At 37.4% G+C, this 25,613-nt stretch overlaps 1 protein-coding gene across 2 annotated transcripts; it reads right to left on the reverse strand.

Annotated features, from left to right (window-relative positions):
* Positions 1-14,384: 14,384 nt before the first annotated feature.
* On the reverse strand, positions 14,385-18,915 carry LOC103418450 (chromo domain-containing protein LHP1-like). 2 transcript variants are annotated; one of them, NM_001328826.1, is given in 6 exon segments: positions 14,401-14,722; positions 14,854-14,914; positions 16,604-17,395; positions 17,675-17,761; positions 18,104-18,129; positions 18,370-18,870. In NM_001328826.1, coding segments are annotated over 6 exon segments (1,371 nt in total). In that variant the 5' UTR covers positions 18,727-18,870; the 3' UTR covers positions 14,401-14,674.
* Positions 18,916-25,613: the final 6,698 nt, after the last annotated feature.

The raw sequence follows: 25,613 nt of genomic DNA on the forward strand, positions 1-25,613 counted from the left end.
TGATTATCACTACATTCGGGAAAAAGTGCTTGCTAATCAAGTTCAAGTTCTGTTTGTGTGTACTCAAGATCAGGTTGCTGATATTTGCACAAAGGCTTTGTCCAAGCACAGATTCCATCTTCTCAGGGACAAACTCTCCCTTCGGCTACCTCAGTTAGGTTTGAGGGGGGATAATAAGGGTAAAACTGTAAACAGTTAAGGTTGTTATGGTAGTTTTGTAATTAGTGAGTGATTAGTTGATGAAGGTGTAATTAGTTAGTTATCTAATACTAGTGAGTAACTAGTATATAAGACATCATTGTGTAACCTTATTAAAGTAATGAAATGAAAGGATAATTTTCCTAATATGTATGTATGTATGTATGTAACTACATCAACTTTCATCTTCTTTTTTGAGGTCCACTTTCCATATTGGTTTATATATTGCAAGTGGGAGTTGGGGGGGGGGGGTGTAATTCAACAACTCTCCATGTGTTTTTGCTCACAATCGATTTCATCATTTTATCGTTGATAGTCTTCTATCCGACACCATTGACGTTTTCTTTTCTTTTTAAATTTAAAATGCTTTCCTTTTTCTTGGCGGATTAAGGCCCAGTTTGGTATTGTTGTGCTTTGAAAAAAAACTGCTTCTACTATGCTGTGAGAATAAGCAGCTGTGAAATAAAGTAGCAGAGTGTTTGGTAAACTTTTTTGTGAAAGTGCTTTTGAAAAAAAAAAGCAGTATTATAGTGTTTGGTAAACTTTTTTGTAAAACTGCTGTGACGGTGTGAAATGACCAAAAAGAGGTATAATACTGGATGTGCCATTAATTTAATTTTCTTAACAAGTAAAGGTGAATTACTAAATATACTTTATTTTTAAAAGAAAAATATTTATAAACTTTATCTTAAATATTAATTAGTATGACAAACTATTTCAATTGAAATATTTTAAACTGAATAGCTAGAATTCATTATTACAATTATTGTTAATGTACTTGAAAGTAGTCTAATTAGATGCATTCATCAAACTTGCCGCTATTCTATATCTTAATGCTTCTATCTTATGTGATCCTTCAACTTGATAATTTTGGTATTCTTCATCATCATCATCACTACTATCGCTCTCTTCACAAAAGTCCCTGGGGTCATCAAAATGACGATCACGTTCAGAAAACCTCCATATGTGGTTATGAAGAGTCATTGTAGCAATGACAATCTTCACTTGCTTATTGAACGGGTAATTAAGCATATTCCTTAAAATTGCCCATCTTTTCTTCCATACCCCAAAAGTTCGTTCAATGATGCCCCTAAGAGAAGAATGCATGTAGTTGAATACCTCTTTATGACCTGTTGGTTCGGCACCCCTACGAAAATCCGGGAGATGATATCTTTCACCTTTATATGGTCCCAAATAACCTCTCATTTGTGGGCACCCCGCATTTACCAAGTAATATTTTCCTGAAAATTGAAAATTTTGTTTTGTATTGTAATAATTTTACAAAGCAAGTATGTCAAATGTTATAATAAAGTATGAAGATTACCATTTGGAGGCTTAGAAAAGTTTAAATTTGGATTCCATAGCATGGATAGAAAAAACCCTTGTATCATGTGCAGTGCCTTCCCATCTGGCACAAGCAAATGTGAATTGCATGTCAAAATTACATGCAGCCATAACATTTTGAGTCGGCATTCCCTTCTTACCAATGTATGGAACTTGATCCGGAAGTGGTATTGAAGCCTCAACATGTACTCCATCAATGACACCAATACAATCCTAAAAATAATAACATAGAAGAAAACAGTCAACCTACACTTATAGTTTGCAAATAAGTTAGAAGACGAGTCAAACTTTACCTTAAAATAAGGCATGTATCTTGTATCTCTCCTTATTTCTTGGGGAATGCCACGAAACTCTGAATCCATCGGTTTGATAATATATGTTGCCATCTTACATATAATATCTAACATAGCATCAAAATATCTACTAACAGTCTTACCAGAATGTTGAAATCTCTCTTGCTCTAATCTATTTTTCACACCATGTCCCAACATATGCAAGAACATTCCTAATATTTCAGTTGCATTCATTCTCCTTGAACCTTTCAATCCATAATTAGTTTGCAAGTCATTGGATAATCTATAAAAGACATCTTTGTTCATCCTAAACATTCTATAGCATCACGCATCATTTCCTTGTAGTACTTCCATCAACCAAATATTACCTGTGTGGGAAGAATTCATATACAGAGTTTTGTGGACATATTTTAAATAATATGTTTCAACAGCTCTCGCTACAGTGCATATAATTACATCATCCTCCAAATCCTCAAGATCATCATCAGAGGTGTTCATATTGAATAAACACCTATAACCTAACAAATAATTCAACATTCCACAAGTCATAATCCAACAATCACTAAGAAGTCATAATCCAACATTCAAGAACAAGTCATAATCCAACATTTAACAAGAAATCATAATTCAACATTCAACATATAATCCAACATTCAATAAACATGTAGCAACATTCAACACATAATCTTAATGCAAAATACAAACCACACATAGTCCTAATTCATAGTTTTAGCTCCTAATTCATAGTTTTAGCTCCTTATTGTTGTTTGTTGAACATATATTTCAACCAAGTCAGTTGTACTTCAGGATCTTTTATCGTGGCAAACACCTCTCGCTTCTTTGCACTACAAAATAAACATGTAGCAAATAGCCATAACTCACTAGGTGGCTCACAACCAGGCAATTATGGAACAACCGTTATCACTTCCAGAATACTACAGCTTATATGCAGTTTGGATATCAATGAGTTTGCAGAACTCCTAGTTTCATAAGCTTCTTTTTTTTCCCTTTCTTATCAACCCTCTTTTGCAGCACCTGCTAGTTTGGCCACAAAGTTTTGCAGCACCTCCAATTTTTTTCCCTTTCTTATCAACCTTTTTTTTTTTTTTTGCAATTCTCCTTGGTTAGCCGCTCTTTTTTTTCCCTTCCTACTAGCGTGCCTTAGATCCTGCATAGTCTCAGTTTCATCTTCATCAACTGAATCAATTTGTCTTATGATTCCTTTCTTGTCTCTGGTGGTGCTACTCCAGATGAAGGTGCCCAGGCATGTTCACCAATAGCAACTGTGTTCGAGAACATCCTATCTAACTTGTCCTCCATCTCAAGACTAATACCCTTTTTTCGCAATTTTCCATATTCTTTGTTTATCTACAAGTAAGAAAGAATATGGTTAATACATATTGCATGATATCATAATACATATTAAAAGATAAATACACAAACCTGAATTTTATTATTCCACCACTCCTCAGAGGCATCAATGGTACCCTTGCTCGAATTCCACCCTAGGCCAGTTTCTTTACCAACTAACTCTTTCCACAACCTCCACTCATTTTTAAATGCATCCTACTTATTTTTTAGTTGAACTCTTTGCATATCCTTCTTTGCTAAAGTGAGTGTCTGGACGATTTCCAGCCTCAACCTCCTTGATGCAAACATCACAAAATATAGATATATTGTGGGCATTCCATGTAGCTGAAGGATTTGACGAAGATGCCCCCTTCTTTGCCATCGATACCAACTACTGATTTGTACATATACTTATATATATATATATATATATATATATATATATATATATATATATATATATTAAAACAAGAACAAATGACAACAATTCACAGAACAATCAAACAGCAAAAAAAACTGGACAAGGAAAGACACTCGAACGAATATTCAACTAAAAGCTCTATGGTATTGGATGCATCACTCATGTTAATTAATCTTAAAATCCACGAATATTTAGCTACAAATGGCAATACCATGCATATCATTTACCAGCTGTAGCAATGGCAATACCATGCATATCATTTACAAATGGCAATACTTTGTGCATCCGAGTTTATAAGATTGAATTTTGTTTACTGATTTTTATAGTTTAAGGATCTGTATGGAAATTTAGTTTTCGTTTCTCTAGCAGTTGTAGGAACAAGTTAAATTGCCTTGTCAGCTCCACAAATTGGTATACATTTATTCGGTTACTTAATGCTAAATTATTGTTCAGGTGGGAAGAATCAAGCAAAAACGTGACTATAAGGATCAATGGCCATATAATATCAAAATATACACAGACGAGTCTGGAAAAAACAAAGGGACGCATGTTTAGCCTATGAAGATCCCTCTGCTGCACATTCAACTGGTGGATTTTACAATGGTAACTCTTTTGCTTTTATTCTGCATGGTAAGATGATGTTTAAGTCGTCCTATTCTAACTGGGTATTGTGCTTATAGATTAAAGTCATCCTATTCTAACTAGTTATTGTACTAGTGAAAGCCTTCACATTAGAAGTCTAGAATTAGAAAAGTTGAAGCATCTCTATATCAAGTTTCAATCAGTGACCTAATCATTTCTTCTTTTTTTTTTTTTTTAATTAGAGGTTAGTTTATTAATCCATTATAAGAATGCAACTGACAACCATGCACCACATGCATCCATGTTCACAAAGGCACTCCTCTTGTAGTTGAATATTCGTTCAAGATTTGTTATTTAAGAACCCATCATTCATGTTAATTAATCTAAAAATCCACTCTAACTAATTGCCAATATCCAATACATGACATATATAATATGACAGATAATAAGAAAATCAAACAAAAAATAACCATCCAAAACACCATTGAAGAAAAACACAAAGCAAGAACTCACCAGTAAGCAGGATGTGATTCAAAATCTTCCAATTTCCAAACTTTCCCAGTAAGTTGCTCTGGAATCTGAAACCAATTCCCAAACAATCAAGAAAATGCATATAATATTCTTGGAAATGCAGCAATGCAAGAAAATGCAATCAGAAGTGTCCTTAAATTATAGTAAATTACAGAACCAATATATTCATGAAATCCATAGATCTATGAACCCCAGATTCGAACAGATCTACAGAAAAAATTGAAACAGGAAAAACTTAAAAGAGAGACTCTGGGAATAGAGCTTCATGCTTAACAAACAAAGCAACAAAACCCATAAATTAAATGTCTAAAACAAGCTCTTTAAACCCAGAAAAAGCTATTAACCCAAAAAAAATAACCCATAAAAGTTAACACATTTTCCATAAAAAAAAAAAACAAAGAACCCAGAAATTCATAAAAAAACAATATAACCCAGAAAAGATAACGAGAGATAACGACCTTGAGAATGACAAAGATCGCTAAGAGGAAGGAAGTTTCAGGTTGGAGAATGAGTGGACGGGAAGGAGTGAAGTGAGATGCCAGAGCAAGGAAGAGAAGTGAGATGCGAGAAGGTATGATGGCCATTTGAAAACTTTCATTCAACGGTACTGTTCACCCTTGTTTTCATAATAAAAAGCTATTTTTTGAAAGCAGCAAATAGTTGCTTCCACCTTCCAACTGTTTCTGGCAGCAACTTTAAAAATAAGTGCTTTGTTGTTGAGTTACCAAACACAATTCTGGCAGCAACTTTTTTTCATCCCAGCTTTTAAAAAAATTTAAGATGTCCCAAACGCAACCTAAGAATGTTATCTGACAAAAAAAGTCTTTTCCTAACTCTAGCATTCCTGTCGCTTCTTTTATCCGCCATTACGTTCATTTCCTATCGGATTTTACCTAATATCCTACATGAATTAACTTTTCTTGTCGTTTTTAAGAAGGACACTAATGGGTAGTTTCGTAGTAGTGTAGCTTCATTCCCAGAAGTAACATCTTGTGATTTCATAGGCTCCTTATATGTAATAGGATTAGACTCCAAACTTGGTGTAATCAAGACAAAGGGGTTGGCCCAATGAGAAAATTATATCCAATCTACTATTTTTTTACGCTATCTTATGTGGTCTCTTGTATAATTTGACACTCGACCCCTATTTGCAGATCAAACTCAAGGGACATTTATTTGAAAATTGTTTAGGCCCAAATTAATGGGTCTGGGTCGAGTTAGTTCTTTGGTTGGCTCATGATAGATTATTCCGCCATTATGTTCATTTCTTATCAGATTTTACCTAATATCCTACATGACTTAACTTTTCTTGTCGTTTTTAAGGACACTAATGGGTAGTTTCGTAGTAGTGTAGCTTCATTTCCAAAAGCAACATCTTTTGATATCTTAGGTTCCTTATATGTAATAGGATTAGACTCCAAACATGGTGTAATCAAGACAAAGGGGTTCACCCAAGGAGAAAATCATACCCAATCTACCTTTTTTTACGTTGTCTTATGTGGTCTCTTGTATAATTTGACATTCGACCCCTATTTGCAGATCAAACTTAAAGGACATTTATTTGAAAACTGTTTAGGCCCAAATCAATGGGTCTGGGCCGAGTTAGTTCTTTGGTTGGCTCATGATAGATTATTGGCCTATAGTAGAGTCTTGACCCATAAGGAGATCTAGATTTACGGTAATATCTCAACCCAGTTCACAAGGTAACTTGGCCGAGTCCAATTTGGTCAAGGATTCTAGGTTTTTTTTTTTTTGAACAAACAATATTATATACACTAAGGGGGAGGGGTGTGCTTAGCCTCACAATGGGCTAGCAATAATGTGGTTCAAATTCAACTTTGGCGAGAATCGAACCTATGACCTCTTACTTACAAGTGAAGAGGAATACCACTAGACCATAATATTAAGTGGCAAGGATTCTAGGTTCTTTGGATAAGAGATAAAACTTGTTGGATTACCTCAGCAAATGGGATGATCATAATATGATTTTTTGATCTTATCGAGGGTCAAGAATTTACATAAGATCAGAGTTCCAGAGCTATCATATAAGCAATGCTACAGAAAAAGAAGATTTGTTGCAATGTAGCTTCATAGGAACCATAAATAGAAACACGTGAAATATTTGCAGAAATAGATATTTTAGGCGCAATAGAAAGGAATGCTGTAACCAGGGTAGGTGAACCCTCATAGATATCAGGTGCCCACATATATAGAGTCAAAAGAGATGTGGAGTCCGAAGGGGAGGGCGTTTTCTTCAGGGCTCGAGAGAGGGAAATAGATAGGGCCCCACAAGTTTTTAATTCGTTGTAGGGGAATTTACACGAAAGGGAACGAGGAATTCTCAACGAAAAAAGTGCTCTCTGAACCGAACGTGAAAGTAGTTTTCCATCAGACGACTGTTCCCGTAACTCCACTCAAGGCCCAATCCTGGTATGAAGAGTATTATCGTTGAGTTCTAATCTTGATAGGTTTTTACCTTGGTTGTTGCTATAAATAAGAGAGGATGTACAACATTCATAGCCCTCCAAACACACAAACAAATCTGCCATCTATAAACCCTCACTCTACTCGAAATCTCTCTTGAGAAAACACTAACCATTCTAACCTTGTCGAGCACACCTTCAGTTAGTCTTAACAGCACTGGAGCCGTATAATCAGACGGTCGATAAGCACCTTCAGTTAGTCTTAACAACACTACTTCGAGTTTGACTAGTTATTATCTAAGTCTCAGTCAGTAAGGAGTCTTTGAGTCTTTATTGAAAGAGGTCACCTCATTAGCCTTCTCTGCAAAGTGAGGTATTACCAGGCTCGACACCTTGAAAGCTGAGTTTATTTTTTGGTTGGATATTCGCAAGTACATTTTAAAGTTTGACATTCGGACTGTCGAACCACATTTACAATCAAAACCTTAATACATTTTAGAGTTTGGAATTCGGACTGCCGAACCACAATCTGGTATCGGTTCGACGTACTTATATTTACACAAATACAATTACGGAGATCGAACCTGGTGCCGACAATTCATGAACTTCGAAGAAACTAGCAGCCTTGTCTTCAGGCTCTAGAACCTAGAAGGTCGAGACGAGTTCTTTCCTCGACCACAATCGCAAGACGCAGAAGTCAGCAGCGCGTTCGACACCATCACCACCACATTCATTTACTCACCGACCGAGCTCAGTCGTCGAGTTGGCATGCCCTGCATTCAACCGAATGACGTAGTTAGCTTATTAGTTTCTCGGCCTGCGCGCCACATAGGCTTGATAGTTTTTAGGGTAAACACATACACACACTAAAATTATATAGTGATACATGACAGCAGCAAAACTAAAAATTGAAAACTTATTCCCTATCTAAAGTTAGACATAGAAAATCTTCTAACATCATACAAGCTTATCTCACCAAGTGATTAGGAGAAGATGTTTAATATTTCATCATCGAAAAATTTTCTGAAGTAGATTAACAAACCGCATGAACTTCTAACATAGTACAAACAAAGTTTCATATTCCTTCTTCCTATCAGATGTGCCATCAGTTCAATGGTGAGGCCATCACCCATGGAAAGAACTACCAAATTGATGCAGGGGCTAAAAAGTTAGTCAGTTCATGAATGAGAATAAGCAAATGGACACACTCAATTTTAGAAGATTGAGATGGCATTCCAAATTATAGTCAACGGAACTTTGTGAATTGGCAAATGAGAAAATCTGTGAACAAAAAATACAATATAACCAATAGGAGGACACTCTTTGAAAACAAGGAGTGCCGACTTTGAAGATGAACTAACAATGAACTAACTAGTATTCATACCAGCATGAATTTTATCCTCAAAGCCATCAATGAAGTAGACCGCAAATGAGCCAATTACACACAAAATGGAATTACTCAAAGGGAAAATTCACAAACAAACCTCACCAAGAAGGCACTTATAGATGGAAAGGAAAAATGATGGATTTTCGCAACCTACAAAATTAAAGATAAAAATACTTAAAATACTTGCAAGAGTACAAGGTAATTGTAGTATAGTCGGCTCTAGCAAGGTCATTCTCCACAATGATTGAATGAATAATTAATGTGAAAATCAAATCTTAATTAATTAATTAAAACAAAGTTCTGGAAAAAGTTGATAATAAGACCTAGAATAAGAGAAACAAATTTAATTAAAAATATTAAAGAAACCGGCAAAGATAAGAAACATAAAAGAAAATAGTTTTTAAAAATAAAGTTGTAAAAGTGTGACAACCCATCCCTATTTTCTATGTAATTTTCTCCCCGAGTGTGTAAAGTGACGATTATGCCCTGGTTGGCTAAGTGACATGGATGTACATATGTGGTTTTACATTATTTTTATCACTATCCTTATCCAACAATTATTTTGGTTCCCACTATCCCTAGCCCAATTAGATATTTTCTCTTTCTTTTGGACCAATTAAAATTATCTCTCTCTCATTTGCCCAATCAAACCTGAGCTCTCTCTCTCTCTCTCTCTCTCTCTCTCATTCTCGCACCTTCTTCTCTGTTCTTCTCAAACCCGAGCCACCACCACCTTTTAACATCATCAAACCATCGCGGATCAAGCCTTAAAACATCACCATCGTTCTCATCTCGACCTCACGAACTCAATCGTACCAATCGTTTCTCATTTTAACGAGTTTTAACCCATTGACTTATGAACTCCAACTCGGTGGTTCTTGCGTCGTCGTGATTGTGGCTGAGTTGCGAGATTTTAAGGCTCGAGAAAGTTTCTACTCAACTCCCTAAGGACTCTAGACTAAGTTTGGAAAGGAGTTGACGTCGGATCATGCGAGTTCGAGAAGTTTCAGTTTTGGCTGGAATTTTCGAGGGATTTTCAGGCTATTTTTCGCTTGATTTTGGACTTTTAAAAGGTACGAACTTGTTCTACTCCTCAAGAGCTTCAAATCCATATAAATTTCATGGATTTTGGTTGAGAAATGAACTAGATATTAAGGTTTCAAAAATTTCCTAGAATCTGGTGATAACTTTCCAAGATCCGGTGAACCAGACGGCAGCGCCGGCGAAGCTCGCGCGGAGAAGAAGGTGAATATTCTGTCAAAGTTGATGGAATATTCCTAACGTCCGTTAGGGTTCCTTTAGCGCATGCCGTGTACGTGCCTGCGCGTGGCTGAGGGTATGGTCGTGGGTTGGATGGCGCGTGAGGGCACGTTCGGCCTCCGGCCGGTGAGTGGTCTTCATGTGCGGGTCCGTGACTTCGAGTAGAACATTTTCGTATATTCAAACCTTCTGTTTGAGCAAACTATGATAAGTTATTCTTAGATTTGCGTATGTGCTAATTAATTAACTAAAAATAGTTGTTTCGCATATAGGGGAGACTTACCCCGAGGACGAGTGCGAACAAGCGAGGCTAAGGGGCTACGATCATTCGACATATTAGTGAGTGGGCATTTGTTTTCATATATATATATATATATATATATATATATATATATATATATCTTACGGTTTCCAAAAATGTTTTAAATTCATTATGCATAGCATGCGATGATTTAAATGTGTTATATTTAAATATTGCATTATGATGAGCAATAGGTCCAGTTGTACAGGTCACATTAGGTGACTCCGACTGGCATGCTAGTTAGGCTGATTTAACACCTGGCTTCGCTTATTATTGCTGAGATATCGTGGCATGGCATGCTTTCATTTTCACTGCACTCAGGCATTCGTTTTCGTACTTATGTAGTATTATTTTCTGGAAACTATACGGGTTTTACAGTGAGGGGTTATTACTTTCAGAAAAGAGAAATGTGTTTTCTAAAGTTTTGTTTTTGCCCACTCACTTTTCTATTTTTCGCCCCTCCAGGTCCTAGATAGCCGTTCTCTTTTGGTGGCACACGAGGAATAATTAGCGGTTCTGACACTCCATCAAATAATTTAGGGATATTTTATCTTTAGTTGTGTATTTTGTACTTAATCAGTTTGACTGCACCTTTATGTTATTTATGCTCTGAATGTTTGTAGTTGGGTTTGACCACTTCCGCATACTTACTTAATTCTTGCTTAAATAAGTTTTAATTTGGTTTTTATTTGTTCACATTCTTATTTACTTCTTTTGCACTCTTGGCTACATCACTCTCACATGACGGCCAACATGCCTCGACTTTGGTTGGGGTGTGTCAAAAAGCATTAGGGTTCCACCGTCATCTTAACAATCTTAAGTAGTTCTCCCAATTACATATTACTTATACATGCATATTTTGAAGGTTAAGTTTTCCTAAATTATGCTCTACTTGGACCTCCAATATAGAACGTATATCAAACATGCAATCCGTCTGTGGTATTCAGATCAAATCTAAACATGCAAAACTCATTAAACCTTTTTAAAACACTTTGAAAAACCATGCAATCCTTAAGATGTGATATTCATCCTAAGTGAAATTACAATTATTAACACAAGATGCCTTTGATTTCAAGGACTGGCCTCCGACCAAATTGTATCAAATTACTTTTCTAAATAGCCTAATGGTGATCAAGTATTAAGACAAATAGATAGTTTAAAACACGGTGATTAATAATTCAAAACATGCATGCATATATAATATCATAAGAAAATTGAAAAGAAACTACATATTCTTGCTAAGACTCGTGGCCTCACCCTAACAAAAGGGATTGTGCACAATCATATACAAAAAATATTATTATGAACATAGATTGAAAAAACTTTGTAAATAAACTTGAGTCATCAAAAGCTCTATAAGCCGAGTTCGCCAAAGGAGTGCATCCCTTTTTTTCCCCTAATGGCTAAATAGCCTTAGTTATACTACTACAAAATAAAATCCTTACTAAAAAAGGTCTTCTAAAACTAATAAAGAAAATAGAATAAGATAATTAGGAAATACATTCCTATTATAACTTTGGAAAATCTGCTTGGTAGAAAAATCTGAAACTTTGTCAAGAACAAGCTGAGAGACTAACGAACATCCTCCAATTGGAACCACTCCAAAATTCATCTTTTTGATCACCTTTTGCTCAAGAGAAAGTCGAATATCCTACATTAAAAATATACTTCAATGTATCAAAATTCTCACCGAATAACCAATAAATTAATACTAGGTTTAAGGTAAAATATATATTATAATATCCTCTCTTTTTTGTCAAATATATAGTATAATATTTACTCATCAAAAAACAAATCTAAGTACACATGAACTTAAATTTAAAGGAAAGACAGACATGGAAATTGGGTTTAGGTGGCAAGGTGGGTGGGAGGGAAGATGAAGGAGGAAGGCTACGAGGAGGGAGAGGAAATATCCAGAACTTATCAAGATAATTATTATAGCAGTTGTGCAAATTTCACGAAAGCTGTAGAAGGCAAATGGCGTAAATTCTTCCATGAATTGCCACTCAATCATATTTCTCTTCTTTCTCTCACTGAAACTTTTACATGCATTGCATAACTTGTTGCCTAACGATTATTATTTATAATTTAACCCTTGGATCATATGCATCTTACATTGTGGTATCATGGATTTTGTTGCTTTTGTCTTGTTTTGCATTGGAAAGGATCTATCATTTCACCTATATATCGTAATATTTTTGGTTTTATGAAAACTAAAATAGTGATCGTAATCTATTCAATTAAATGTTAAATACTTATCTACTAGTGTTTAATAAGGTACTTATAATTACTTTATTCTAAATCATTGGATCCAACGATTGATAAAACAAAAACTCAAAAGAATGTTAGTAGTAAACATTACTATTCCAAGTTCCGATATAACTCGAGAGAGGGCAAGTGGTGGATTGCCTATGTGAATAGAGTCTGTCTCTTTAATCTACTACGTCCCAAGTTCAAACACTCCCGAGCCCCCTTAGTCTAACTTAAAATAGTAATATCGCTTGTAATAAAAGAGATAAAGACAGAGAGAGATGTGTGAATGTGCTACCAAAAGCATATGCAATGAGCTTTATCATACAACACAAGCAAAGCTGTTGCTGGTCTCACACCAGATGAAATAGAACAAGGAAGAGTACAAGTAGAAGAAACGATCCCACTCCGAACCCTAACCCGTCACCACCGTGTTCCGAGGTACTCGTGTGACGAACCTCGGGGGATGACATCTCAAACGATGGAAAAAATGAAGCAAGAACGTGCACAACCAGTAAAACTAAGAGAAGAAGAAGCATCACAAAAGCAAAGGTGGTTCTCCGCTCTGTCTCTGCACCTACTTGGAACACAGACACTGAGATTTCCAGGAGGGATATTATGGTAGGTCTGCAGACGATCAAACCCAATGCACCCACCAATAGAGAAGGTACAAGTGGCGACGGCCCTCTGCTCCTCATTGCAAAGCTCAGTTGGCAGTTGCTCTATCTCCAGCTTCTAACGGGTGCAGAAAGCACTTTCCGGTGGGTGCAGAAAGCAAAAAAGTAAGTTACTCAGAGCAAAGGAGGGGAGTGATTTATAAGAGGGGAAAGGGTTGTTTGATAGTAGCAGTAGGAGATAACTTCTAAATACAATCATTCTTTCTTTTTTGTTGCATGTTTGATGGTTGTTGAGCGATGCCAACGTCTCTACAGGAATCCCTATTCTTCTATTATTGTAATTTTCTCACGAGATTTCTCATTTTGACTATCAACTTGTCAGTTAATGTTACTAATTATCTCGCGATATAATATAATACTGTTTATTAATATTATACTTGAAGTCTATCAAATATTAACAAATTCATCCACTTATATTATAAAATATATATTAATAAATCAATGCGACGATGTGACTATCGAGCCTTAAAGGGTTTTTTAAAGTAAAGGATTTAGCAAGTATAGGCAGCCAACCACGGGCATTTTCTGCATGAACATTTCTTCTTTACGAAACAGCTTCTTATTATATTTTCTTTTTTCGATGCCTTCAAGAATGGGTGTTTTCGTGAAATAGACGATGACAGCACCAACGAGAAATTCAAGATTCATGCAACTGAATTCTTGAAACGGATAAATAGAGGAAATTGTAAAAATAATCTCTTACTTTAATTCAAATGGAGTAACAGTTATTTAAAGAGGTAATTGTAAAAATAATCTTATACCTTAATCCAAATGGAGTAATAATTATTTAATTAAAAATTTATGACTATTGGTCCCTTAACTCATCAAAGCGTGCAGTTATGGTCATTTTCGTCAATTCCGTTAGAGCTTTCATCAACTTTGTTAGAATTTTTGTCAAAATGAGTCAAGTGACATGGACGTGAGGCTGATTCAAGTGACAAATACAGAAAACCAAATGAGAAAAATTATATCAATGGTCACTCAACTTTAACGCAATTAGAGCAATAGTTCCTTAACTTTAACCCAATTGTCGCAATGATCCTTCCAACATGACATTTTGTCAAAATTCTGACGGAGTTGATGAAAGGGAGCATGGTTGCACCGTTTGATGAGTTTAGGAGCCAATGATGAATTGATCATGGATTTTTAGTTGAAAAACCATTACTTCAATTGGATTAAAACTAACAGATCATTGTTACAATTTTTTTGGATAAATATTTCTGAGATTTTTTTAGTATAGATTTTAACAGTTAAATCTTTAGGGGAAAGTATGCAATGATCAATTTCCAATGGCTAAGGATTTCGGAGAACAGACTCCGGAGAACCATATTAGTTCAAATCATCACATAATTCAACAGCGAAAAAGCGAGAGAGAAAGATCCAGATACTATTGACCAATAAAATAAAATAAAGCAGATCCAGATACAACAAATCTCACGTTACAGTAAATACTGTGGTCAATGAAGGAGACACAAGAGAGTAACAAGCCAATCAGCTACTGGTAGACTGACTTGAGTTCACCAAACTTTAACTACATTTGTTAACCTGCACTCTCATCCAAACTCCGACTAGTCCCAATTTCCGACGCTGTGTACATCTGACAACAAAGATGATGCAGATCTAGCTATCATGTTGCATCCTCCATTTACACCTTGAATTAAAATGTAGGATTGTATCGGAGATGTTGCTCGTAAAAATCGATCAACTGGAAAAGAAGCGAGAGATTAGCAGAAGTAAAAATGACGATATCAAAGACGAGTCAATTATCATTAGCTACTTAAAGCACTGAAATGTTGTCAACATAGAATGTTATCATTTTGAGCAATAATCACTTACCAGAAGCGGATGATTAACCTTGAGAGACTTGTTGTCCACTATCACTTCAGATCCATCGGACCTTTAACAAGGCAAACCACGAATAAAAATGTTATAAAGCATGTGAAGAGAACCATGTGATCCAGACTTTAGGCCGGATCTTTAGCAATTGAAGAGCAGAACTAATTACAACTTCCAATATCTAGAGAATATACGTTCATCCATTGAGAAGAATCTAGACTTTCCACATTACATCTATATAAAATTAAAATTAATAATCATCAGGTCTTGGGTTCGACTGGTGCAGGACCAGATAATTCTTGCTAGAAAATAAAAAGAAAAAAGAAAAACCCCAACAGGGATGTTGTCCATCTTAACATGCCAAAACTTTTACATCCATTCGTTCAGGAAGCTCATATCTACCTTACAGAGATGCAGGTCCATGCGATCCGAAAATGGGAACAAAACATGGTAGTCGCTAATCACTATGCATTGAAGCGCAAGAATGTGAGATTTATCATGAACCATAGAAATCAATAACTAGAATTTGGAACTTGACAAGGCAGTTCAAGTAGAAGCTTTTCCATTGTATCATCCTTTCATCTCAAAATGTCCTAATTTATAAAGGACTACTCCTAAGTACTAAAAATAAAAGGTAAGCGAGCAAAAAGGAATTTTTAGATCATCCAAGTTAATGTCAGAATTGTAATGTACCACATTTGGATCAGAGAGACCCCAAATTGAAATTATCTATGGAGGTACCGTAGTAATGTTAAAGAAAGCAATACATTACTGAAAAGTCCATAATCAGTTGTCAGAGGATTTAACTTTCAAGCCGACCAACTTCTCCAATAAGGGTCATAAAAAAACGCCTAACCCATAAAATACTCGTAGGCATGGGCAGTTAAGCACCAACATGTCTAAACATAAAAATCACACAGATACTCAACCATTGTACTTCGCACAAGTTATCACAAGGAGACTAGGAAACAAGTCATCTTTTCCTGAATTTTAGTGTTAAGGATGCAACTTTGACCATACACATTTAAAACAAATTGTCTTAAAACCATAAGATCAACCAACATTTGAAGAAATCTCAAAGTTATAACTTGACAAAAATATTTTGCCTATGCAATGACTATTGAACTGCTCAGACTACGAAGCCATCAAAGACGCAGCTACACTGATGCCATGTATCACTGCTCCTAAGCAAATATGCTACTCAAGAGTTTTTATTAAGCAAACTAGAAAACATTCTAACTTCAACTACAAAGGGGGTGATACTAGTCAAAGGATTCTTATGCACAGCATTCCTCTATCTAAGATATTTGAGAAACTGTTATCGGGCATGCACTTACAAGCCATATAAACGTATGAAAAGAAAAGAAAAAATATTTATAGATGATAGCCACAAAACTGTATGACTACACCAGAATCGTTCTTTTAACCGAATGCATGGCATCTTTAGATGAATCATATCAGAGGGAAGAAAATAGTTACTGAAATTCCAGTAGTACCTAACTAACTAACTAACATGTAGATTGTTAGGAATAACCCAGTCAAATGTTTATTATTAAGGATAGCGATCTACATCTGATGGAGCATGCATTTTCCTTTTATGAAACAGAAGGGGGAAAAGAGGAACTAATAGAGTATGCATCTTTTATTCAACCTATTCAATAAACATACTATTCATAAATCTGGTCAGAATATATTCTTAAATTCATTTTCAGCAGTGGAAAAGAATTGTAAATTGAAGTTTAAGACAAACCTCATTGCCTTAAAGGTGACTAACACATCCTGGACGTCGTTTGACACTGAAGTTGAGTATCCTATTGGCTTTATTATCTTGGTGATACGTACTGCATTTCTGGATTCATCAATCTTATTCCTGCGACTTGAATTTCCCCCAGCATAATCAAGATTTTCTGCCCCTGATTGACTACCTCTACCGCCATATCTAACACTGACTCTGGTTGTTGCATTTGGTGTAGCACCCAGTTCGGACACTTGTGACTCTTGTTTAAACCTCTTCACAGAACTGGACTTCCTTCTCTTAGCTCCAGTGCTGCGATTGCTCTGTACTGGTTCTGCACAATCAACCTTGGAAAGACCATCTGTAGGGCCATTAACTTCTGGAGCCTTTGCTTCTTGGAAAGGTACAGAAACTTTATCCCAATTGACAACATTAGTAAATGTTGTTGCTCTGAGCTCACTAAGCTTTGGATCATCCTCATTTTCCTCTCTCCTTCCACCATTTTGTTGAGAAGTATTTGAACAGCCATTCTCAGCATTAACTTTCTTGGTTGCTTCAATATTGTTGACATGCCCATCATTCTCTCCGTCACGAGCTAAAACCACTGGCTGTTGAGGGGGAGGAAGACCAACAAGTTTCGAGCAGTTGAGAGCAGTGGAGGACAGAGCTTTATCCACGATGCCGATTTCCACATCTGTCATATTGTAGATAGGAATAGGATCACTAGAACGCTGCTGCCTCTTCTTGGGTTGAGAAAGAGGAGTCCCTTGCTTTCTCTTGCGCTTCCGATGCTTACCAGTTCGCAAGCTTTATAAACGACATATGAAAAACTTATAAAAAGGATGAGTTTATGTGATATTTGTAAACTTTGTAGCAGACATAAGAATAACTACATAAAAATATAAAGTTTTTATTTTTGAGAAAAAACTACTAGCAAAAAATAAACCCAATCAAGTCAATCTTAAACGATTTAGTTTCTATGATTTTTATAAACTTAAACACAGTCAAAAGTTATGGTCCTTTCATCCAACTTTTCTGAAACAAAATGAATAACTAGGGGAAGATAGAAAACCAAACAAAATATACCTTTCTTCAAAGGCCTCAACAACATCAGCAATTGACTGGAGATTATCTAAGGGTTCCCATGTATTGGCAGTCTCTGGCCAACCGCGCCTGTATAAGCAAATACCAAATCAATACACCAAATCAATTAACAGGTGAAGCAGATTATAGGAGACACTTTTATCAAATTTCAAGTTTGGGATTTTAGAAAACATAAGTGTTTTGCGGGTTTATTTACATATTACTATATAGGGTTGGTTTATTGGTCTAAGAATGTCTACTATATGCAGATAGGCCTTAAATTTCTCCCCTCCTCCTTCTGCTGCCCTATCTATTTTCCATCTTCAGCATCAACAGGACTTCGATTTGATTCAATGTATCTAAGCAGTGTACGTGTACGTAAATTAAGTTAAACAGTGACAACAAAAAAGGATAAGAAAGAGGTTTACGCACCATTTGATGAGGTACTGGAGCTGACCCTATATCGTTGGTTTTGCAACATACACAAATGAAAACACAAAGCACTCAGTAGTAAGATTAATTTAAGTAAGCAAACATATACACCCATCATTTCTTACCAAAACTCAAATTTAAACAGCAAAAATAAAAATTACCCAATTCATTTCTCACAGGCAAAGTTCAAATGGTAACAAATTCGCACACAAAAAAAATTGAGTACATATATGTAAAAATAAAAATTTGGGGGCAGAGAGTAGTACCTTTCGAACCCTTTTCCGGCGAATCGCTTCGATTTCGTAGAAGCCGTCATCAAGCTTGTTACGCTCTCTATTTTCGTCATCAGCGCCAGCCTCACCGTCCCCGTCGCCACCTCCCTCATCGTCAGCGTCCTCTTCAGCTTCGCCGTCTCCGTCGCCATCGCCATCTTCTTGGGTAGCTTGAGGTTCCTCCTGATGCTCTTGCTCTTGAGCGGCGGCAGAAGCTTGCTGTTGGTGAAGAGCAAAAGGGGCGTCGGGGTGGTTGTTGCCGGCGTCCCGAACAAGAACAGCACCGGCAGCAGGCATTGCATCCTTCCAATTGTTGTCCCAAATCTCCCTTCTTCCTACCTTGGTTCTCATTTGTGCTACTATATAGTGATAGAATTACAAAGGATTTTCTCTCTCTCTCTTGTTTCTCTCTCTAGAGTGTTCAGCCCCAATTCCCCCCAAATACGTAAACCGGACTCCCACTTCCTTTTCAAGCGTTTTTCCTACCCTTATTTCTCTCCCCCCTTCTCTCTCATCTTCTCTCTCTAGCCCGCCTGTATCTTTCTTATCAATTTCAATTTCAATTTCAATTTCTACGATTTAATGCTAAATCTGTTTATTAAAATGCTATTATTGTGTAACGTGTCAACGTCTGATTGCTTCAATTTTGAATTGTTTTTCAATTTATTTAGTTATTAATATGGGACTTGTTAAAATATGGACTGACACATCCCGACCCGAGTCAGGGCGTGTTGGTTGTCACGTAAGGGTGACGTAGCTATGTGCACAGTGCAGAAGTAATAAAGATAATAGAGAATACGAATAATTAAAAACCAATTCATAAGAGTACTAGCTAAGATAAGTGCTGGAAAGTGTGTGAATACACAATCAAAGTATACGTAGCCTAAGTTCAGTCCAGAAAATAAGTACTAATTAAACGACACCCAGGGATGTCGTACATTGTGCTAGTTTGTCAGAACCTTTGTTCGATCCTTGTAAGCCACCGACGAACAAGCTTACCTAAAACCTAGAGGGACGCAAAACAGAAAATGTGAGTGGGCAAAAACAAAGGTTTTGAGAATACGCTTAACTTTCAAATGCTCTAACCCCTCACTGTAAAACATGTATAATTTTTCCCAAGATTAGAATATAAACATATACATATATATATATATATATATATCAATTCAAATCATGTTTCACATATTTATAATCATAAGTATGCCATGCTAAGACATAAAATAGAATAAGTAACTCAGGTGAGAATAAATTCATGGAAAATAACATATTAGTCAGAACCCCTGCAGAAGTCTGTACGGCTGAAATAATAGGTTATTATTCAATTTAGCCGGAGTCACTACAAATGACCTATACGGCACTACACTACACACCACTAAAAGGGTCTGTACGACAAGACTGGGGGTAATATAATTATGCTCAATACTATGCTCTCATAATAGTTAGGCAATAAATCGCTAGTCACCTATGAGTCGGAACCACCTATGATGGTCTGTACGACAAGACTGTGCACCTAAATTGGATCCAATATGAGCATATGGTGCAGGAGGTGACATTATAAACAGGCCTGTACTCTAACTCTAATAATTCATAATTACCCGGGGTGCAGGTTTATGAGCTCTAAACTTCTCAATTAATCACAAACATTAATCACATTCACAATTCATAAACTCACTTAGCTTATCTGAGCGTCCATAACACCACAATTATATATTATGCATCATCTCCTATTTCATATACATAATATAAATTTATATGCATGGCATTTCAAAGCATACTTTTATTTAAACGCATTTTCTGGGAAAATATCAAGTATATAGGTATATACTGAAAACCAAAAGCCCACTGACTGGTATGTCGAAGGGTCGTAGCTCTCGAGTCGCCCTTGACTGCGCTTGTCCTCGAGATAAGTCTCCCCTATATGCAAAACAACTATAAAAAGGTTAATTTAAAGCACAACACCAATACTAGCTAATAGCTTCTCATACATTGCTCAAATGGGACGTTTGAATATACCAATGTGATCTACACAACCTTACAAACATCCCCATATTTTTAGAAAAAATTTCCGACCACCCACGCGTGGGCATATGCCAAGCACACTGACGGCGGCAGTTAACGCCATCAGGAATATTCCGTCCAAAAGCAAGCATATATCGTTAATTATTAACGGCGTCATCTAATGCCGTTAGCATATTCCGTCAAAACTGACGCAATATGCCCTCATCTTCTCCGACGAGTCGCCGGACGCCAGTGACTTCGCCGGTTTCTGGAATTTATTTCAAAATCTTATATTTTCTTCATTTCTTAACCAAATTCCATGAAACTTGACCCATTTTGAAGATCTCACCTAGACGAACAAAACCATAACTGAGTCGAGCCCTGAAACCATCGAAAAAAGCCTCAATATTTCGGCAAATCTTAAAACTCGTCGTTCTCAATAATTCGACGTCCAAATTCTTCCAACGAACCACTGCGAGCCTCGTGAGGACCTCCTTAAGCTACCTATAAGCTTGAAATCCCCAAAAACACACGATTTTACTATTGCATGAATAGTGACATAAATCGGGTTAGGGTTTTCACGAGTTTTCGAAGAAGTTCTTACCTAAAAATAGCACCATTCAACTCGTATGAACCTCAGGAACACGATGGTGTCCTTTAAACCCTCGATCTGCAAACTTTCCACTAGTTTTGTTGTTAATTTGTATGGGAGAAAGGAGAGAGAGAGTCCGAGGGAGAGAGCACGGGAAAGAAGAGAGAGAAAGGGTTTTTTTTTTTTGTTGTGTGGTCCAAATTGGGTCACCAACCAAACAACTAAAACTTTAAAAAATTTATTTAGTCCAAACCTTAGCCTATTCACACACACCACCACCAACCACTCAAGGGCAATTTCGTCAATTCATGTTATCGATAACTTTAATTCGGGACGGGCTGTGACATGGACTAAGCATATTTCCTAAATAAATTTGGTGACTTAATATTAATTTTTTTAGTCATCTTAGGTAAACTATATTTGTAAATAAAATTTGCAAACTAAATAATATGTCATCAATAAAAAAGAAACACATCAATCAACACTTAAGTAATAATTCAATTATTAATTTTCATGTTGTTTGTACCATACTTAAGGCCTCCGTATTTAGACCTTGTATAAATACTCGGGGGACTCAAATGTAATTACGTAATAAATGAAGGGGCAAATATGTAATAAGTAAGGAGCCCTTATTCTATAAAAGGACTCCTCACTCTCCTCATTAGAGGAGGCCAAGTTTTAGGCCATGTGAAGAGAGCACACAAAAAATAGGCTAGAGAGCACACTGCCTTTAGCTTTCTTGTATATTCACCATTCAGAGTGAAACAATATCAACATCAGTATGGACGTAGCCCAAACATTGGGGTGAACCACGATACTTCTTGCGTTCTTTCCTTTCTTGCAGATTCACGGTCGGATTTATGTTGTTTCAAGACCCTTCTGGTTTTGTGCATCAACATTTGGCGCCGTCTATGGGAATCGACGCGAAAAGCTATGTCGGGTCTCTCTCAATTTTTCATTTCACCACCGTGAAACCTTCACAACCTCACCAGAACATCCATCTTAAATTTGCAGAAACCCAAGAACCAAACAACCTAACACCCACACTCAGAGACATACCCATTCAATCTACAGAGAGAAAGAGAAACATAGGCACAAGTCTTGCCGCGAATTCTACGTGCCTCGACATCATACGTCATTGCAGCTTCTTCTGCAGTGTTGAATGTTCCAAGCTAAACCCGAACCCCTTTCCTTGGGTCTCAGATCTCTGCAGCCCACTTACCCCATGAGCGCTGGCGAATTCCCCTGTACTGGTTCTTCTTTTTTCTCTTTGCAGATTTCTTAACTTGCCCATTAAACTCCACAGATTTCACAGCAGTAAGATCTCGTCCGAGACCACTCGGGAACCGTCGCGAAATTAGCTGTTTCAGACGACTCCGATTTGTTGCTCCAATAATGGAAGCTTCTGGCGGTCCTTCTGGAATCAATCGTCGAGAGCTTCTGGAATCGATCGTAGAGCTCTCTGCACCACTTCTTGCCAGTCACAAAAGATCGTATTTTGGAAAGAGAGAGGGAAAAAAGATGAACCAAAACCCAAATCAGAACCAGAATCAGCAACCGAGCGACGATAGAAAGCACGAGGATGACGCCGCCTTCATCGACTTCCTCACCTCCTTGACGGACCACACCGCCACTCACACCCCAAAATCTCTCTCAGAGCTTCGCACTTTAAGCCTTTTGATCCCAACCCATTTCCCAAGGGAACCGTTTCCACCGTTTCTCGCCAAAAAAAGCTGACTTGGGTCGCCGGAGAGTTGACTCACTAGGGACGCTGACTTGTGGGCTTCCAGGGTTCATACAGCTAAGAGTTTTTCTGTTGTTCATGCTGCTCGCCTTCACTATGATAATCATATGGTTTTGGAAGATTTTGAAGGAGATGACGATGCAAAATCTTGTTTTCTACGCCCTTTCTATTATGTGGAGATTGAAGTCCCATTGCTCTGCAACCACTTGGAGGAAGAACACTGCTTTAACTTTAAAAATGCAGTTTGTCCTTTATGCGCTGCAAATCTGAGGAAAGATGTAATTGCACATTTTACGGTACATCATGCAAGCTTATTCAAGCACAGGAGAAAATCTCAAAAATCTGGTTTGTGGCCTGGTAGTTTAGCAATGCTTGGGAAGGCACTGCTAGAAAATGGAAGGTCATATGCACAGGAATCTGCACTTGATCCTCTCCTCTCACCATTTATCTACAATATATCTTTTCCAGACCCTACAGGTTCCCCGAAGATGTTTGTTTCGATATCGATTCCCCTGTCACTTGCGGCCTGAAAAGGTGGGTTGATGACCTCCAAAGAAGTGGTTGCGGAATTCATGAGTGATGACCTCCAAAGATGTGGTTGCGGAGCTCATGAGTGATAACCTCCAAAGATGCTTTTTACAAATGGACAACAACACAGAGACAGAGGCGCAGTGGAAGGAGAAAAGAAAAGCAAAAGGATGTCTGGAAATGGAGTGGGAAACAAAAGCAAAAGTAGAAAAAAGGGGAAAAAGAAGGAAAGAGGAATATCTTATCCTCATCTCTCCTGATCTGCCTCTACAAAAACAAGGATATGACATTATTCCCTTATCTGTCATCTGCCAAAAGAAAGAAAAACAAAGAGAAAGGAAAAGGTAAAACATTCAGTAGGCGCAGTATGCACATGGAAAAAGATCTGCAACAACCCAGTACGCACCAACGATCTGCAACTGTCGAAGCTTTTGTGTCGAAACCTTTGTTTTGAATGATGTGATTTACTTTTCTTATCTTTTGGATACATCTATATAACCTCAACAAAGGGTAATCATAAATAAAGAAAGAAGGAAAAAAAAAGGGCCAAAATGGCGGCAAGCCCACAAGCCCAAAATAATGGGCTGAAATGTTATATGGAGGGTGAAGGCCCATATGCCCAAAAGAGCTAGGCTCTATGACTTCAAACTCCAACCTCCACCCCTCCACTTAAGGTTCACCCGCTATTATCACCCACTAGGTGATCAAAAGTACGTCCAGTACTCCAAAATTATTCGGCAGCCTGCCGCTATTATCACCAACTAGGTGATCAAAAGTACGTCCAATACTCTAAAATTATACATGAGCATCACTCATGTCAATCATACATAAACATTCATGAGCATCACTCATGTCAACATTCATGAGCATCACTCATGTCAACATCCATGAGCATCACTCATGTCAATCAACTTAAACATTCATGAGCATCACTCATGTCAATCAGCTTCAAAAGCTTCATTTACAGAGCTCTAGCTTCGAAAACTTCATTTACAAAAGCTCCAGCTTCAAAGCTTCACTTTCAAAGCTTCACCTACAAAGCTTCAATACATGGTATATAAAGACCGCCTCTGAACAACCGCCACTTCGGCCCATACAAGGATTGAATTTGAAGTCTCCAGCCAACAGACTCTATTGACTGAAGACTTGAGGGACTACACTATGTACCATATATTGGGCTTCCGTAACTGGGCCTTATGAAAAATACTTGGGGGACTTAGCCCATTATTTATGTACTGAAGAGCGAACCCTTATTCTATAAAAGGGACTCTCTCACTTTCATTAGAGAACACTTATCACTTATGTATTGAGGAGCGAACCCTTATTCTATAAAAGGGACTCCCTCACCTTCATTAGAGAGCATCGCTGCCAGCTAAGCAACCGCATCGCCGCAAGCATCACTTCTAACCCATCACTTATGTATTGAGGAACGAGCCCTTATTCTATAAAAGGGACTCACTTACTTTCATTAGAGAGCATCGCCGCCTGCTGAGCAACCGCCTCGCCACGAACATCAACTCTAACCCATCATTTATGTATTGAAGAGTGAGCCTTTATTCTATAAAAGGGACTCCCTCACCATCATTAGAGACCATCGCCGCTTGCTGAGCAACCGCCTCGCTGCGAGCATCAACTCTAGCCCATCATTTATGTATTGAGGAGCGAGCCCTTATTCTATAAAAGGGACTCCCTCACCTTCAACGCCACAAGCCGAGCCAACCAAGGCAACATAAGCCACAAGTCGAGCAGCCTTGCAACATATGCTACTTCTAGTTGAGCATCATTTCACATTGAGCACCGCCTCATATCGAGTATCAGTTCTAGACGACATCTAGTTACTTCAGCCCACACATGGATTGAATTTCAAGTCTCCAGCTCTCTTGACTGAAGACTTGGAGGACTATTGTTTGTACCATACTTAGGGCCTCCGTATTTAGACCTCGTATAAATACTCGGGTGACTCAAATGTAATTACGTAATAAATGAAGGGGCAAAATATAATAAGTGAGGAGCCCTTATTCTATAAAAGGACTCCTCACTCTCCTCATTAGGGGAGGCCAAGTTTTAGGCCATGGGAAGAGAGCACACAAAAAATAGGCTAGAGAGCACATTGCCTCTAGCCTTCTTGTATATTCACCATTCAGAGTGAAACAATATCAACATCAGTGTGGACGTAACCCAAACATTGGGGTGAACCATGATACATCTTGTGTTCTTTACTTTCTTGCAGATTCACAGTCGGATTTATGTTGTTCCAAGACCCCTCCGGTTTTGGGCATCAACACATGTTATTTAGTTTACAAAGTTAGTCTCCACCATCTCCAACCTTTGGGCTAAAAGCCAAATTTTTTAGCTCGGACAATCTAACTTTTAGCC

This window comes from Malus domestica, chromosome 02 (assembly GCF_042453785.1).
Source record: "Malus domestica chromosome 02, GDT2T_hap1".
NCBI classification, from domain to species: domain Eukaryota; kingdom Viridiplantae; phylum Streptophyta; class Magnoliopsida; order Rosales; family Rosaceae; genus Malus; species Malus domestica.